General features: G+C 44.3%; 1 protein-coding gene across 3 annotated transcripts in view; it reads right to left on the bottom strand.

The window, feature by feature from the left end:
• GARNL3 (GTPase activating Rap/RanGAP domain like 3) overlaps nucleotides 1–18,873 on the bottom strand; it is a 173,848-nt gene that overhangs the window by 41,426 nt on the left and 113,549 nt on the right. For all 3 annotated transcript variants that reach the window (XM_070799265.1, XM_070799266.1, XM_070799267.1), the window contains 4 exons: nucleotides 10,210–10,285; nucleotides 9,472–9,570; nucleotides 8,304–8,407; nucleotides 1,785–1,893 (listed from right to left, as the gene is read on the bottom strand). In XM_070799265.1, the coding sequence (XP_070655366.1) occupies nucleotides 1,785–1,893; nucleotides 8,304–8,407; nucleotides 9,472–9,570; nucleotides 10,210–10,285 (388 nt within the window). The remainder of the gene's footprint in view (nucleotides 1–1,784; nucleotides 1,894–8,303; nucleotides 8,408–9,471; nucleotides 9,571–10,209; nucleotides 10,286–18,873) is intronic.

The raw sequence follows: 18,873 nt of genomic DNA, 5'->3' as shown, positions 1-18,873 counted from the left end.
CAAACATTTTGAAAGGAAAAGCAGTTTAAATGTATCCACTGTATACTTTCCCTCTCTCTCCTTCTGGCTTTTAGTAGACAAAACAAACCCAAACAAACCAGTGTAGCTGGCGGCAGTCTCTAGGCAGAATCTACTTTGCTCGTGTTGGGCATGTTGAGTCTAAAATAGTACCACCTCCACCAGCATTTTTTTTCTTCTCCCATTCCTCCTTTTCCCCCAGCATCTCCCAGCCCTAGCTTCTCTTAGCTAGGGTTGAAATACCACCCTCCTCAATCCCTCAGAGTGCTCCCACTCTTAGATTTGTCCCTTTGGAGAAACAAACAAGCCCAGTCCCAAATCTAAAACTCATAATGAAAGGAAATTCTAAAAATAATGATGATCTCTCTGTTACTCTGAGTCACCTCCCTCTCCCTCTTGGAATTTTCTTTCTGTTCTGTAAGAAGAACTGCTGCACAAAAGGGGAAATATTAGTCCTCCATGCCAGTGACCAGAATAAGATATCACTTATTATTAATGTGTATGTGCATACCTGTTTTATTCCCTGTCCTCATGGCAATTTTCAGCTTTTAAAACTTACATACTGGGACTTCCCTGGTGGTCCAGTGGCTAAGACTCTGCTTGCAATGCAAGTGGTCTGGGTTCAATCCTTGGTCAGGGAACTAGGTCCTGCATGCCACAACAAGGATCAAAGATCTCGAGTTCCACAACTAAGACCCAGTGCAGCCAAATAAATAAATGTGCTCAGTTGCTTCTGTCATGCGATCTCATGGACTGTAGCCCTCCAGGCACCTCTATCCATGGGATTATCTTGGCAAGAATACTGGAGTGGGTTGCCAGTTCCTCCTCCAAGGGATCTTCCTGACCCAGGGATCAAACCCGTGTCTCCTGCAGCTCCTGTATTGGCAGGTAGATTCTTTATCACTGAGCTACCTGGGAAGCCCCCAGATAAATAATTTAAAGAAAAACTTACATTCTATAATGTTAGGACATAAGCGAACAAGCTAGAGGATGCAGAGCAATCTACTTGTAGATGTCATGAGTCACAGTGGTCCTAGCTCCCAGCATCTTTACTGGGGTCTCCAGGGAATATGAATAACTAGACCAGAATTTATTCTGAAAAACACCTGTAGGTACTACTACTTGCCTTTACTTATTATGGCCAGCATGACAGCTGGGTCTCACTGTCATGGCCAGTAGCCCAGGACAATGGGGCCATGGTTGGGGATGTGTCGGGCTGGCCATGCTCATGCCCCAGGCCTGTCTGAGTGCACTGAGCTTGGGCATTACTGAGAACTTCAGGTCTTTGGTGGCAAAGTGAGCTAAAGATGCACGAGAGGAAGTGGAGGGAAAGCAAATAAAAATAGGATTAATTCTATCACTTCTCAAATGTTAAGAGATGGTAATACAGCAGCCATTCCCAGGACTTAGAATCAACAAAGGCACATTATTTTGGCTTTTTATCTCAGCTTGCAAGTTTTTTATACCTAAAGCAAATTTCTCAGAGGATTCACTACCTATAATTCTTCTAATTCCCTTATTATCAGTGGAAGGTAGGAAGTTCCCTTCATTTCATAGATACTTGAGGAAAGGAAAAACAGTTGTGAAGTGAAGAATTCTCTGAGAATAAATAAGTCCATTCATCGCTGCAGTGGACAGAGAGAGTGGCTCTTAGGGTCTAGCAACCAAAACAATCAGCACGTGCCAGTCCACCATGACATCAGGCTTGAGGGTCATTTAAGGTCCAGCGAGGCTAACTTGGGAGGGTTCACTCAGGCCCAGGATACGTGTGAAGTGGGAGCGGATCATGGAAGGCTTGAAGGCAGGAGAAGGTTCCTCTCCTTCCTGGAACACTATGGTGACGATGTCGTTTCCAATGTGGCGCTTCCTTTCCACCTGGATGTAAATGAACAGCATCACTGAGAAGGCCGCTCACACACGGCACGTTCCCAGAGTTAATGCACTAACGCAGCAAAACAAACTCCAATGCTCACAGAGCCCTGAGCTTCATTATCTTTGTCTCCTTGCCTCCCAAACTTCTCCAGCCCATCTCCTGGCTCATCTGGCAGTCTCCTCCACTCCTCTTCCAACTCAGGCCTGCATTTAATCTTCACTACCCTCCCCCAGGAGCCTCCAGTCTCCTTGCCTCTATTCTTTCACACTTTACTGCTCTGATCAGGTTCACCTTCACTCCTGCTTCATCTCCTTAGCCTGGAGTTCAAGGCCCCTAGACCAGAGGCATTGCCTCAGAATTCCCTGGGGACGGGCTCAAATATGCATATTTAAAAATATAAATGAATGCCTTCACTCGTTCTGAAGCATATACTTGATGAGAATAGTGCCCCTATCTAATCTGACCCCAGCTGACCTTTCCAAAATGATCTGCTAGACCTAGGGCCAATAAATCTTTTTTAAAAAAATTATTTTTTAATTGAAGGATAATTGCTTTATAGAATTTTGCTGTTTTCTGTCAAACCTCAACATGAAGCAGCCATAGGTATACATATATCCCCTCCTTTTTGAACCTCTTTCTCATCTTCCTCCCCAACCCACCCCTCTAGGTTGATACAGAGCCCCTGTTTGACTTTCCTGATATATACAGCAAATTCCCATGGCTATCTATTTTACATATGGTAATGTAAGTTTCCATGTTACTCTTTCCATACATCTCACCCTCTCCTCCCCTCTCCCATGTCCATAAGTCTATTCTTTATGTCTGTTTCTCCATTGCTGCCCTGTAAATAAATTCTTCAGTACAATTTTTCTAGATTCTGTATACATGCGTTAGACTATGGTATTTATCTTTCTCTTTCTGGCTTATTTCACTCTGTATAATAGGTTCTATGTTCATCCACCTCATTAGAACTGTCTCAAATGCATTCCTTATTATGGCTGAGTAATATTCCATTGCATATATGTCAGTAAATCTTTTCTGTGAAGGTCCAGATTCTTGGCAGTCCCTTGTACTTCAAGGAGATCAAACCAGTCAATCCTAAAGGAAATCAGTCCTGAATATTCATTGGAAGGACTGATGCTGAAGCTCCAATACTTTGGCCACCTGATGCGAAGAGCAGACTTGTTGGAAAAGACCCTGATGCTGGGAAAGACTGAGAACAGGAGGATAAGGGGGTGACAGAGGAAGACATGGTTGGATGGCATCACCGACTCAATGGACATGAGTCTGAGTAAACTCCAGGAGTTGGCGATGGACAGGGAAGCCTGGCATGCTGCAGTCCATGGGGTCGCGAAGAGTTGGAGACAACTGAGCGACCAAACTGAACTGAACTGAGCAACTGAATGACAACAATGAAGGTCCAGACAGTAAGTATTTTGGGGTTTGCAGACCATACTCTTTACAACCATGCAGCTTTGCTGTTGTGGCAAAAAGCAGCTGTAGACAATTCATAAATTAACGGGCAAGACTGTTTTCCAACAACACTTTATTTAACAAACCACGCAGTCTGCTGGATCTGGTCCATGGGCCATAGTTTGCCAAGCCCTGTCCAAGAACTTTGCACAACTGGCCAAGGAGAATGATTCACTTTTCTCCGTGGGTCTCTCATGTGTCCCCTATTTTACATTGTAAGCTCCTGAGAACAGGATCTCTACCTGACCCATATTAGATATTACTCTCATTTTGCAAGTAAAAAAAACTAAGGCTTAGAGATGCTCTGATAATTTCACTTCAATTCAATTCAACTCAAAAAGATTTTTGGCAATTACTTCTTAGATATGACACTAAAGGCATAGCCAATGAAAGAAAAAATACATAAATTTGACTACATTAAAATTTAAAACTTCTGTTTACATTAAAAGATACTATCAACAAAGTAAAAAGACAGCCCAAAGAATGGGAGAAATATTTACAAGTCATATATTCAATCATACATAAAGAACTCCTAAAACTCAACAACAAAAACCCCAAATAATGTGATTAAAATATAAGCACAGGACTTGAATACACAATGCTTTAAAGAAAATATACAGATGGATAATAAACACAAAAGATGTTCAATATCACTAATGGTTAGAGAAATGCAAATAAAAAGCACAATGAGATATCACCTCACACCCATCAGAATAGCTATTTTAAAACAACTCAAATAACAAACGTTGTTACAAATGTGGAGAAACTGGAACTCATGCATTGCTGGTGGGAATGTAAAACAGAGCCACTGCTGGGAAAAATATTTAAAATTAAACACAGAACTACCATAGGATCCAGCAATTCCAGTTTTGGGTATATTCTCCCCAAATTGAAAGCAGAGACTCAAACAAATATCTGTACACCAATGCTCTTAGCAGCTGTATTGATAATAGCCGAAAGGTGGAAATGACTCAAGCATCTACCAATGGATGAATGGATAAAGAAAATGTGGTATAAAAATATGGAATACTACTCAGCTTTAAAAACGAAAGAAATTCTGACACATGGTACAATATGGACGACCCCTGAGGACACTGTGATAGTGAAATAAGCCAGACAAAAAGGAAAAATGTATGATTCCACTTACATGAGATTCCTAGAATAATCAAATTCATAAAGACAGAGAGGAGTGCGGTGGTTGCCAGGGGCTGGGGGAGGGAGGAATGTGGATTTACTGATTAATTGGTACGGGCTTTCGGTTTGAGAAGATGATAAAGTTCTGGAGATGGACCGTGGCGATGACTGCACAACAATGCACTTAATGGAATTAATGGCACTGAACTATAAATTCAGAAGTGGTTAAAACTGTAAATTTTATATTAAAATGAAAATAAGTAAGTGCTCATCCATCAGTTGATGACTGGATAAACAAAATGTGTCTATAAAATAGGAAATTATCCTGCAATAAAAAGGGATGAAATACAGATACAGGCTACAACATGGACAAACCTTGAAAGCATGCCAAGTGCAAGAAGCTAGTTACAAAAGACCACACATGACGTGATTCCATTTGTACAAAGTGTCCAGAATAGGCAAATCGAAAGAGAAAGCAGGTTGCTAGTTACCAGAGGCTACGCAGCGGGGAGTGGGAAGTGACGGCAAAGCCGCGAGAGATTTCTCTTCGGGGTAATGAAATATTCTAAAATTGACTGTGATGATAGCTGAATAACCATGTGAACATACTTAAGTGGGTAAAGTGAATGGAATATGAAATATGTCTCAATAAAGCTTTTATATATTTTTTGTAAAGTAATTATTTAGCTTCTGCTCTATATCAGGAACAAAACAGACAAAATTCCTGCCTTCATGGGGCACACACTCTAGCAGTAGGCACAGAAATTACACAGTAAACGTAAACAAGTGTTCTAAATAATATGTGTCATGTTAGGTGACAATATGTGCCATGGACGAGCAGGAGCTGTGCAGAGGGGCCTGGGGGCGCTGGGGGCGCTGGGGTTGGGTGGGTTGTGGCTTTAATTCAATCATGGGGTCATTTTAACAGCTGGCATTTGGGTAGATCTGAGGGTGGTCAGTGAGTCAGCCAGAAGATACCAGGTAGGAGAGAGTTCTAGGCAGAAGGAAGGGCAGCTTAAAGCCATGACGTGGAGCAGTATCTGGTGACTTGGGACAGGAAAGGAAGACGATATGACTGGAAGGGAGGAAACCAGGAGAGCAGTGGGTGGGGGGACCAGAGAGGTACGGAGGTCACTAGGGGCCTTCAGCCACTCTAAGGATCTGGCTTTGACTCTGAGTGAAGCGGAAGGCACTAGGGCTTTGGGAAGAGGCTGACGTGCATTTCTAAGGATTGCTCTGGCCAGTGGATTGAGAAACACTTTGTCAGGGCACCAGGGAGGCTGAGAGGAACTTATTCAGCATGGTAACTGAAGTGTGACAAAAGCTCAGGTGTCACCTGAAGGTCGAGCCCACAGGATTTCCTGACAAACTGAATATGGGATGAGAAGGAGAGACAGGAATCAAGAATGATTCTAAGGTCATTTTGCCCCACACACAGGAAGAGCAGAAGAGCCATCATCAGAGATAAGAAAGACTTTGGGAGGAAGAGGTCTGGAGGAGAGTAGGGAATTCAGCTTTGGACAGACTGGGTGTGAGACGCTGAGCCCAGGGGAGGCGTCAAGAAGCCTGCATATTTGGTCTGGAGTTCCCCCTAGGCTGGCTGGAGATGTAAGTTTGGGTGTCTGGGGCATGGGATGGGATATGAATGGGTGTGTGAGTATAGAAAGAGAAGAGAAAGGAGCTGAGAACTGAGCCCTGGGGCTGTCATCACACACAAAGAGTCCAGGATCCCAGAGCCACTTTGAGGCAGAGCTGGGGCTGGGCCCAGGGCTGACACAGAGCCTGTGCTTTTATCTGGTCCTGAAAGCTGTAGTCAGGTTCTGGAGCACTGGGAGACTGGGTGTTAGGGGCGAGGACATCACAGATGTTAGGGAGAAGATAAGCCCCAGAAAGACAAATATCAATACCCCCTTCCTTGCCCCCACTGTGGTTTACTTCGGTGATAGAAGAAAGAGATGAAGGAGTTATTGTAAAACCAAAATCTACAAAATCTTTGTGAAAGTTTGTTTCTTTACATCAGATTTGGGATGTGGCTCAGACTGTTCCACAAGTGTTTTAGATGTTAGGAGATCAAAGAGCCACCAAGATCTTATGAGCCACCAAGATTTTCTGACCGTTACCTTAGGCCCCAAAGAGACCATGGCAGGTACAGAGAGAGGCTTGCGGTTACTGGTCCTTCTCTGCACCGAGAAGGTTCACTGTCATTCTGCACTTCTTTGGCTCTCTTCCCCACTGCTTTATGTTTCTGGTAACAGAGAGAAGGTTCATAGTTGTGATTTTCTTCACATCTACTGATGCTGGGCAAGTGGAAGGCCCAAGCACTACCCACAGATCCAGCCAAGATGTTGAGAACACCAGAGTTCATCTGGGAACATTTCAGTGCTTCTGGTGAGCCTGTTTTCTCTTAATATGCTAACAGCCCCTTCAAAAAGATAAGGTTAAAGTCTGGAGCTGGGCAAAGGTTGAACTGTCACATTCATTCCTCCTGTCTCCGGCTAATGCCGTCATTTGTCACAGGACACAGGCTATTTTAGTGAATGTACGGGGCTGAAAAGGTCAGGGTTGGGGGAGGAGGAGGGTTATGAAATATTTCAGTGGAATTTTTTCCCTAGCATTGTTGAGATGTAAGAGGTCAACATAATTCATGATGAGTTGGAGGGTCAGCTTGGTCTCTCTTTTCCATGTGAACCCAGGGTCCTAAGAGCTTCAGCTCCTAAGAAGTGGAGCCTGGTAGTGATAATATAGGTCACCTCAGCCACACAAGGGAAGAAGCTTGCAGAAAGGAACTCTTAGACACTTAAGCAAGCCTACTGGGCCGAGGCACTTCCTGCTTACGCCTGTCACTTGCCAGTTAGCCTTCTAAAATCAGAGCAAGCTTAAATTCTCCAGAGGGTCTCCACTGCCTGTAAGACAATCCACCAGCTCCTTATTCCAGGCCCCAAACCATCAAACAGAACTAGCTCTTCCTGAGCCCACCACCTGCATGTCCCCAAAGCATCGCTATGTCTCATGATCATAACATCACTTTTTAGCCCAACCATCTGCTTTGTGTCTTTCTCCTACTGGAATCTCATTGAAATAAGGATTATAAGTGTTTAGAAAAAATCCATTTTAGCACTCACGTACTGGCTCTAGGTTCACATTTCTCGCAAATCTTTGCTGAACAACTGTCGATTCATGTTTGTGATATTTACTTACACAGATGCTTTCAATGTGTAATAAAGGGATAAGAATCTCATACAAAGGTAAATGGAACCCCCCAAATCCTTAAAAAACCAGCAGCATGTATTTTTGTTATATCTGGATTTCATCAAATGGGCAAGTTTTCTCTGGAAACGGCTAATCTCTGCAGTGGCAGAGTGTTCTTAGGTAGTTTTTTCCGCAACGGGGCACAGGCCACTGGGGAAATGGTCAGTGTTAACCTCCTGCATTAACCTGAAAAAATGCTTGCAACCATTCTGACAAGACACAGGCACGTGGAGAGAAGTCACAGGATGCGTATATGCAAAACCGTCTGTCAGGGGTCTAGAAAACCACACTCACACACAGGCACACACACATGGTCACACAGACACACAGGTGCATGACTGTCTGAGCCTTTATCTCCTGAAGGGGCCAGCACCAGTAAGGGTAGTTCTTCCTAAGCCTTGGTGAAACTGCAAGCAAACAGACTGGAAACAACATCCCCAAACTGGTCCTGAAATTCGGCTCGTGTATGAACATCCACAGTCTCGGGTTCTATGAAGTTAGCAATGCGCTCTCCACACTGAGGTCACTGCTGAATGTTCTGCATGTTCACACGTACCTGCTGTTTGTTTTCTTTGGAATACGGCAACATGGTAGAAACATGAAACATGATCTCATGCCCTTGGTAGATGGTATAAACAGAATGAATCCCTGTGGTATCATCTGTAAAAATACAATACGCATTTAGTGGGCACAGGGAGTTCTGAGGCCGTAAGGAAACAGTCTTTATCTGCAGGCTAGAGGAATACAGAACAGTTAGCACATTCCAAAGATCCTATGATCATCCACCTGAGTGGAGGCAACAGTACGGATCCCTCTCCAGCTGAGGCAAGGCTACTGCCCACGTGGGGGCCTCTTCATCCCCCTCTAAGCTCTCTTGCTGTCTCATTCATGCCTTGCTTAGAGCAGAGGAGATCATGAGAAGTCTGAGCCCCAAAGGACAGCATGTTACAACTCCTTGCCTTCTAGTTACTGCTGGTCCAGGCCAAAATGAACACAAGATGACATACAAGTAATTATCATGTCCATAAAACAAAAGGAGCTATATCCCTGGCAGCATTGGATACTGACTAATAGCATGGAGTTTGGAGTTGGGCAGACTCAGATTCGAGTTCTCATTAGCTATGTTCCTTCTGACACATTACCTCACCTTTCTCTGAGCCTCAGTTTCTTAAAATTTGCAAATAGAGATAAAAGTAGTGTCTAACTCCTAGGGGTGTCTATCAGATTATCCCAGGAAAGGGAAATGAGGCTGATGGACTCCAGGAGTGACCATGGGCACACAGAGCTTGTTTCGGGGTCATGGGAGTGGGAAGCTGGGCCTGACCACTGGGGCTGAATACTTTATCCCAGCATCCACCAGTTAAGGTGGATAAGGAGAGCTCAGGGCAGCTCTCACAAACCGCCTGACCTTCCTGTATTCAGAATTTGTGAAGTGACTTCAGCATGGGCTGGTGGAGAGACGAGGCCCCCAGAGGCTCAGGACACCTGATTTGAAGTTTATCAAATTTAGGCCAATGAGCCTCACATCACCTGCCTGGCTTACCTCCAGGACTGGCTGTGAAGAGCAGATAAAACGACAGAAGTGCAAGCACAAGAAAAAACCCATAAATGCTGTATAGTTATAAGACAGCACACTCCACCCTGGGTATACATTCAAATTCAGATGAGGCTGGCAAACAAAACTTCTACAAAACACAGCAGAATGGAGGAGGAGGCAAGCTTACTTTTGGTGTCCAGACCACCACGGTAGCCTGTCCAGCCCTTGAGAGTGATGGTGTCACCCAGCAGATTTAAAAATTTTTGAAAAGCGTCACTTCCGATTTCTGTAAGAAGAGGTCAAGTGTGAACAAAGTGCAGTGTCCACAAGGTCCTAGTTTCTAGCTATGTACTGAAATCCTTTGAAGATTAACTAGGCTCCACGGACATTCCCTCTTCTGGAGACTGTGCAGGAGGCCCACAGTTCCCAGAATCTGAGGAAAGGAAAAACTACAGAGTCAGTCTAAGCAACCTGAGTGCTGCCAGGCTGGGGTCACAAGGATCTAGTAATGCAGAAGGAAAACATCATTACTACTCCTGTTAATAAGGAACAGGCCTCTAATATGAAAAGTGCTAAATAACAGGAAAAGAGGGCCATTTTCTAATTCTCTTAAGCATAAAAATCACAGAGAAAAGTTTCCCCGTTGCTCCTGAGATAACAAATCCCCATGTAATTTTCCAGTTACACTGAATCCCCCATGCCAGTGCTTGGCACAGATTCAGTGACCAGTGAATATTTGTCAAATGAACGAAACTGGGAAAACATATGTCCTACCAAATTTACCCTGAAAATTTACCCTTCAGCTTCATAAAAACTACTGGCTGTTTCTTTGCATTAAAGACTGAGCGGGTAAGATGAGTTGCAATTGTCTAAATTGCAATGAGGCGGGGCAGGGTTTCTGTTAGAAAAAGGGGGAGACACTCACCGTTGCTGAACATGTCATCATCTGTGAGCTGGCCGTCTTTGGCAAAAAGAACCCCGAACTTGAAATTCACAGAGCCCTTACAATGAGACAACAAAAGGTGCTGGATTTAATTTTCTCACCAAAGCAGACACAGTTATGTGATGTGCTGGTATTTAGGGACCCTACAGGGACCTCAGTGGCGACTTGCTGGATTACTTCCTCCCCTCCATTGCAATTTTGACCCATATTAACAACAATTATTTGTTGATTTTTATAGATTTTTATAGCTTACGAGGAAACCCTGTGTTCTTCTGTGAGGTCACTGGAAATTTCATTACCAATGGAGCCTGCAGGATGCCAGGTCCATTCTGCAGCAAAACAGTGCTCAAAGTAAACAGACCCCAGGAGCTCACAGGACTGGCACCATGCTCCGATCAGCCCAGCAGTGGCAGTCTGGAACCCAGCTAGCAGAGAGCTCAGGGTGATTCAAAATTTAACCCAACAATCTCAGGCTAAAAACTCGTGGACTATTTTAGAAATAGAAATGGAAACTGAAGACAATGTGGTCTAAAAGCTCATTTGCCCCAACTCCTAAAGCTATTTAATCTCAAGAAGTCACAAAACAGATGTGGGGAGAAAAAAGCAATCAGGAAGTAGCCAGTATAAATGTTCAGTCTACTATCCTCAACATTAAATGTAGGATTAAAATCAGATGCTGTGGGAGTGATAAATACCAAATGCAAGATGGCAGCTTCTACAGGTAAGAGAGAATAGGATCAGGGAGCTCAATTGTATTTATTTATTTTTTGGCTGTGCCACTTGCCTTGCAGAATTTTTCCTGACCCAGAACTGAACCCGGGTCACCACAGTGAAAGCCCAGAATCCTAACCACTAGGCCACCATGAAAGTACTGCAATTGTGTTTTTCATATAATTTTTTCTTAAACTGAGTAATAGGTTCATAGGTCTTCATTATATATAGTCTATGCTTTTTTTGTGTGCCTGAAATATTGCATAATTTTTTTTTTAATATTGCATAATTAAAACAAAAATCTGAGGTTGGAAAAGACCAACTTTTGCAAGGCTGTCTGATGAGGGGATTCTCAGTTGCCAGTTAAGGAGCCAACAAAGAACAAAGGTGAGTAGAATACTGCCGGCCGTACGGGAAAAAGGCATCCTTCGATGCCTCTGCCATTTGACCTCACAGAGATGGTTTCTGAACTCAGAGGTCGCTTCTGGAAAATAGGCCCTAGAGAAAGAGCGCAATTCTTAGGTGGAGGAGGGAAGGCCATTTGTGATTCCTCTTCTCCAACCTGTCACGGGCTTAGGCAAGGGCAGTATGGGCAGACTTGGCCTTGGGAATGTGGAAACTATTGAGACTGTAGAAAAACTAGCCTTGTAGATTGTTGCTGTTGGAAACAGCTAGGGAGTGGGATCCATTAAGATTAAAATGTTCAAAAATGACACATTATTATAGTGATTTGGTATTAAAAGAAAATTAATATCAAAAAAATTAATAACCCTATCCTCCAAAAAAGAAACTATACCCCACTTGGATTTTTAATGCAAGCCATTTCACTCCTGAGGCCTGGGAAGCAATCAGGGTAAGCCCAGCCTTTGGCAGAACCTAACCTACTTTTCTCCTTCCCAAGCCTTTGCAGGGGATCTCTCAAGTCATCTAGGGGAAGACCAAATTTAGAGAGGTTTAGTCCATTTCTCCATCAAGGTGTTCCCCTGGAGAAGGAAATAGCAAACCACTCCAGTATTCTTGCCTGGAAAATCTCGTGGACAGAGGAGCCAGGTGGGCTGAAGTTCATGGGATTGCAAAGAGTCGACGCCACTTAGTGACTAAACAACAACAAAGTATTGCCAATGGGTCAGAGGTGGGTGGGTCATGGCAGAGCACAGAATTCAGGATGGCTGGTCTGGGAGCATTCAAACTCTGAAAAGCCAAGGGGCTAAGGCTGTACTTCTAAACATTCTTCTGTCCCCAGTACATCTGAAGGACAGATACATACCCATCAGTAGTAATAATTTTCTATCTAGTGGTTTTCTCTGTAGAGTGAGGAAGAGGGAGGTAGCTTTCAGGATGGTGCCTCCACCCAGGGCTCTTGCCCACCATGCGGGTCTCAGCTCACTTTCAATTCAGAGAGGACTTCCTGATCTCCTAACATGGTCACCCTCCCTGCACTGTTATTCTCCTTCATGGCCCTTTGTTTATCTTCTTAACAGGCCTATTCACACTCTGTAATTCTTTTTATTGAACTTGCATATTTGTCTGTTTCTACCACTAGAACTTGGGCTTCTCTGGAGGCTCAGTGGTAAAGAATCTGCCTGCAGTGTTAGAGACGAAGAAGACCTGGGTTCGATCCCTTGGTCAGGAAGATCCCCTGGAGTGGGGCGTGGCAACCCACTCCAGTATTCTTGCCTGGAGAATCCCATGGACAGAGAAGCCTGGCAGTCTAAGCCTGGCAGTTGCGAAGAGTCGGATGCGACTGAAGCGACTAAGCACGCACACACCACTAGAACTTAAGTCCCATGAAGGAGGGATGGTACATATCTTGCTCTCTGTGGAATCTCCAGGGCCCACTACCATGCTGGGTATTTTGGAGAGGGTTAATAAATATTCATGGAACAACTCTGTGTGTAATAAATGAGGAAAGAAACACAAGTGGTCAGATACAACTTATTTTCCACAGTTCAGTTCAGTTCAGTTCAGTCGGTCAGTCGTGTCCGACTCTTTGCGACCCCATGAATCGCAGCACGCCAGGCCTCCCTGTCCATCACCAACTCCTGGAGTTCACCCAGACTCACGTCCATCGAGGCAGTGATGCCATCCAGCCATCTCATCCTCTGTCGTCCCCTTCTCCTCTTGCCCTCAACCCCTCCCAGCATCAGAGTCTTTTCCAATGAGTCAACTCTTCACATGAGGTGGCCAAAATACTGGAGTTTCAGCTTTAGCATCATTCCTTCCAAAGAAATCCCAGGGCTGATCTCCTTCAGAATGGACTGGTTGGATCTCCTTGTAGTCCAAGGGACTCTCAAGAGTCTTCTCCAACACCACAGTTCAAAAGCATCAATTCTTCGGCGCTCAGCCTTCTTCACAGTCCAACTCTCACTGGTCCAACTCTCAGTGGTCCATACGTGACCACTGGAAAAACCATAGCCTTGACTAGACGGACCTTTGTTGGCAAAGTAATGTCTCTGCTTTTGAATATGCTATCTAGGTTGGTCATAACTTTCCTTCCAAGGAGTAAGCGTCTTTTAATGTCATGGCTGCAGTCACCATCTGCAGTGATTTTGGAACCCCAAAAAATAAAGTCTGACACTGTTTCCACTGTTTCCCCATCTATTTCCCATGAAGTGATGGGACCAGATGCCATGATCTTCGTTTTCTGAATGTTGAGCTTTAAGCCAACTTTTTCACTCTCCACTTTCACTTTCATCAAGAGCCTTTTTAGTTCCTCTTCACTTTCTGCCATAAGGGTGGTGTCATCTGCATATCTGAGGTTATTGAGATTTCTCCCAGCAATCTTGATTCCAGCTTGTGCTTCTTCCAGTCCAGCATTTCTCATGATGTACTCTGCATATAAGTTAAATAAGCAGGGTGACCATATACAGCCTTGACGTACTCCTTTTCCTATTTGGAACCAGTCTGTTGTTCCATGTCCAGTTCTAACTGTTGCTTCCTGACCTGCATACAAATTTCTCAAGAGGCAGATCAGGTGGTCTGGTATTCCCATCTCTTTCAGAATTTTCCACAGTTTATTGTGATCCGCACAGTCAAAGGCTTTGGCATAGTCAATAAAGCAGAAATAGATGTTTTTCTGGAACTCTCTTGCTTTTTCCATGATCCAGCAGATGTTGGCAATTTGATCTCTGGTTCCTCTGCCTTTTCTAAAACCAGCTTGAACATCTGGAAGTTCATGGTTCACGTATTGCTGAAGCCTGGCTTGGAGAATTTTGAGCATTACTTTACTAGCATGTGAGATGAGTGCAATTGTGTGGTAGTTTGAGCATTCTTTGGCATTGCCTTTCTTTGGGATTGGAATGAAAACTGACCTTTTCCAGTCCTGTGGCCACTGCTGAGTTTTCCAAATTTGCTGGCATATTGAGTGCAGCACTTTCACAGCATCATCTTTCAGGATTTGAAATAGCTCAACTGGAATGCCATCACCTCCACTAGCTTTGTTCATAGTGATGCTTTCTAAGGCCCACCTGACTTCACATTCCAGGATGTCTGGCTCTAGGTCAGTGATCACATCATCGTGATTATCTGGGTCATGAAGATCTTTTTTGTACAGTTCTGTGTATTCTTGCCACCTCTTCTTAATGTCTTCTGCTTCTGTTAGGTCCATACCATTTCTGTCCTTTATTGAGCCCATCTTTGCATGAAATGTTCCCTTGGTATCTCTGATTTTCTTGAAGAGATCTCTAGTCTTTCCCATTCTGTTGTTTTCCTCTATTTCTTTGCATTGATCGCTGAGGAAGGCTTTCTTATCTCTCCTTGCTATTCTTTGGAACTCTGCATTCAGATGCTTATATCTTTCCTTTTCTCCTTTGCTTTTCACTTCTCTTCTTTTCACAGCTATTTGTAAGGCCTCCCCAGACAGCCATTTTGCTTTTTTGCATTTCTTTTCCATGGGGATGGTCTTGATCCCTGTCTCCTGTACAATGTCATGAACCTCATTCCATAGTTCATCAGGCACTCTATCTATCAGATCTAGGCCCTTAAATCTATTTCTCACTTCCACTGTATAATCATAAGGGATTTGATTTAGGTCATACCTGAATGGTCTAGTGGTTGTCCCTACTTTCTTCAATTTAAGTCTGAATTTGGTAATAAGGAGTTCATGATCTGAGCCACAGTCAGCTCCTGGTCTTATGTTTGCTGACTGTATAGAGCCTCTCCATCTTTGGCTGCAAAGAACATAATCAATCTGATTTCTGTGTTGACCATCTGGTGATGTCCAAATGGTCACCTCTTCCATATAAATGTATTTTTGGTAAATTTCTTGGGATTTTGACAAGGATCTCTGTCACTTTGGGGTTCTTTTTTTTTTTTTTTGTAGCTCTTCTTTCTCTGTTTTTGGAAATGATGATAGCGATCATATGTCTCCATGACTCTGACACCTCTTCCACTCTCAGTGGTCCCTTAACAAGCACCTACAGTGGTTTGGGGTCTGACAGATAACCTTCTTAGAATAACAGCACAGGGATTAAAGCAGTGGTTCTCCAACTTGAGCAGGCATCAGTATCAGCTGGGAGGCTTGTTAAAATAAAGATTGCTGGTCCCAATCCCAGGGCCTCCAATCCCACAGGTCTGGGGTAGGGTCCAAGAATCTGTATTTGCAACAAGTCCACAGGTGATGCGATGCTGCTGGCCCAGGGGCCCCTGTCTGAGAATCACTGGACTGGAGGACCCAAACAGCAGAAGCAACCAGCTCAGGGTCATGTCCAGCTGGGATGACAGCTAGCAAGCCAAGGGCAGAAGTACTGGGTCAATGACTGAAATGATGAGCCATGAACTAACCGCCCTATGCTCCACTGAATCCACGCTTTCACTTTACAGACAGGACAACGGAAGCCCAGGGAAGATGCAATGTGCCCAAGCCTGGGACTAAGTGGATGGCAGGACTGGAGCTGGAAGTCGGGGCTCCTGACTTGCGATGCAGTGCTCTTTTCAACACAGGGCCACAGTCTTCTCAGGATGGTTTTGAGTTGAGTGAAGCTGAGAGTTACAAGCAGAAATAGGGTCCATTGCTGCCTGATCACTGACTGAAGCTTTGGAAAGTTTTTCTGGGGCTTCTCTGTCATTGGCACCAGCATCCTTGCTGAGAGGACCCCATCCACTTCAAGTTCAGTTTAGTTCAGTTCAGTTCAGTTCAGTCACTCAGTCGTGTCTGACTCTTTGCAACCCCATGGACTGCTGCACGCCAGGCCTCCCTGTTCATCACCAACTCCTGGAGTTTAAACTCATGTCCATTGAGTTGGTGATGCCATCCAACCATCTCATCCTCTGTCATCCCCTTCTCCTCCTGCCTTCAGTCTTTCCCAGCATCAGGGTCTTTTCCAGTGAGTCAGTTTTTTGTATCAGGTGGCCAAAGTATTGGAGTTTCAGCTTCAGCATCACTTCAGCCTCCACTTCAGGTGGAGGCTCCCAAAAGACTGGTGTTGCAAGGCCTTGGTAAGCACTTGAAATTACAGAGTCTCATTTAGGTAATTTTGTTTCCAGGGCTTCCCAAATGATGTCAGTGACTAACAGAGTTGTCTCCTATCTCCAGAAATCAAGGTATCACTAAACAGAATGCACGGTATTTCTGGAGGAGATAGCTTTTATGAGGGGCTATTTGAGGAGGGCATCACTTGACTTGGGGCTACCTGACCATCACGGGTCATATTTTAACAGCGTTGAACTTGCTGTCATCAGTGCTTCATGAGGCTGGCTGCTATATGCAGCAGGGGGCCTTGCGGGATGGCTAGGAGTGCAAAGTCTCAAGACCATACCTGGGCCCCTGGAGGGAGGTGACTGGTGGAGGGAATCGTGGGAACTGGTTTTCTTGGGACTTCAATCCTGCTCAGACACTCACCATAGAGATAAGGTCATATTTGTAATTCCTACTTGTATGGGACTTTACATTTTTAAGTTCCAAATTTTATGAGACAAAACTCAACATGATTATAAACCAACGTATAGTCACATTTTGGGGAATTAATAGTATGCTAGGAATTATATTTCTTCTGAGGAAAGTGAAGTATGAGAGGGAAGAATAAAGGAGGAGATGGGGACAACAGAGGACGAGATGGTTGGATGGCATCACCGACTCAATGGACATGAGTTTGAGCAGGCTCTGGGAGCTGGCAAAAGACAGGTGGTGTGCTTCATTCCATGGCGTCACAAAGAGTCGGACATGACTGAGTGACTGAACAACAAGCCCCACGGATTCCAAAAGAATATTTTGGAATCAAGATATGATGTCTTAATTCAGCACTGGATACCCTCAGCTCCTCGTTACTCTTGTCTGGGCAATGCCTCCATATTTCCATGTTTCACATGTTCCTACACATCTGTCAACCCCTCCATGTGTGTTGCCTGGGACACCATGTTTTCTCTTGCCGGGGGGAGAGGAGGCTCTCCACACAATGGATTTCAGGACACCAACAACACTTTACCAAATAGCCAACCGTTCAGAAACATCACTAGTGTTGTTTATTTTTTCCCTGCTCATCTTTGCAGCTGATTATCACTATAATTGGGAAGAACCGGGATAAATTCAAGAAGCGGGTGAGATTAAAGAAGAGTGCCTTGGCCACACAGCTCTCAGGGAGGCTGCGAAGGATGCTAATCACTGGTCACACCTCCTCAAGTACATTATAATGAGTGCCCTTGGTGCTGCTAGCAAATATGCCCTGGTAAGGAAATAAAATTGAGAAATAAAGAGATGAGCTACTCCTTTTTCAAAATTTGGGAGGTTCAAAGATAAGTACGAGAGAATAAACCAAACAGCAACAGGGGTTCTTCAAGAGAGGGTGGAAGTGGTGAAGTGGGGGAGCATTCGTGTTTCCCACCGACGTGTATGTGTGCTTAGCTGCTCAGTCGTATCTGACACTTTGTGATCCTATGGACTGTAGCCTGCCAGGCTCCTCTGTTCATGGAATTCTCCCGGCAAGAACACTGGAGTGGGTAACCATTCCCTTCTCCAGGGGATCTTCCAAACCCAAGATTGAACCCAGTTCTCCTGCATTGCAGGCAGATTCTTTACCATCTGAGCCAGCAGAGAAGCTCCTTCCTGTTTTCCACTGATACATTTCTGTATTGTTTGTCACAAAGGGCAGGTGCATGTACTGTGTGGGTGTGCAGTAAATATTTATGAATTAGGAATTTTGAGACATAAAAACTATACATGCATACGTGCTAAGTTACTTCAGTTGTGTCCAATTCTTTGTGACACTATGGACTGTAGCCCTCCAGGCTACTCTGTCCATGGGATTCTCCAGGCAAGAAGACTGGAGTGGGTTGCCATGCTGTCCTCCAGGGGATCTTCCTGACCCAGGGATCAAACCCACATCTCCAACGGCTTCTGCACTGCAGGCAGATTCTTTACTGCTGAGACATGAGGGAAGCCTAAAAACTATACATGGTATAACCCTAATCTTAGATAAAATATAGAAAATATATCTCAAAATGTGATACTCTACCAATACTAGTTTTCTCTGTGATTTTAGGTGATATTTTGCTTATATCTTTTGTTCATTTCTGCATTTTTAAAATGTTTATCAGAAATGTGTATGACTTTTATCTTTTGCCTTTTACAAGTTACACATGGAGTTCATGGATTCTTCAGCAACAAGCATGATTGTACACGGATAATAGGTAGATTACAATGTAGATGTCTCCTTTTGCCCATTCTCTGCCACATCCTGCCCGACACTTCCACTAACCTGCCCATGGCGACTCCTGCCAACAATGTGGGGGGCAGCCGCTCAGCCTCCCTCCTCGACTTTACATTGCCATGTTCAGGAATCATGAGGTGTCGCTGCCTCAGAGAAACCTTCTGTTTGGCCAGTGGGTAAAATCTACTCCTTATGCTGTGTTACTATCTTGTTTACTTTCCCCAGAGCTCTTGGAATTGTCAGTAGGACTGTGTTTATGCTTGTTTATTTTCTTGCTTAGTTTGTCTCAGCC

The sequence above is a fragment of the Bos indicus genome, chromosome 11 (assembly GCF_029378745.1).
Source record: "Bos indicus isolate NIAB-ARS_2022 breed Sahiwal x Tharparkar chromosome 11, NIAB-ARS_B.indTharparkar_mat_pri_1.0, whole genome shotgun sequence".
NCBI lineage: Eukaryota > Metazoa > Chordata > Mammalia > Artiodactyla > Bovidae > Bos > Bos indicus.
The sequence above is the reverse complement of the archived record's forward strand: the minus strand, read 5'-3'. Positions and strand labels throughout refer to the sequence as shown.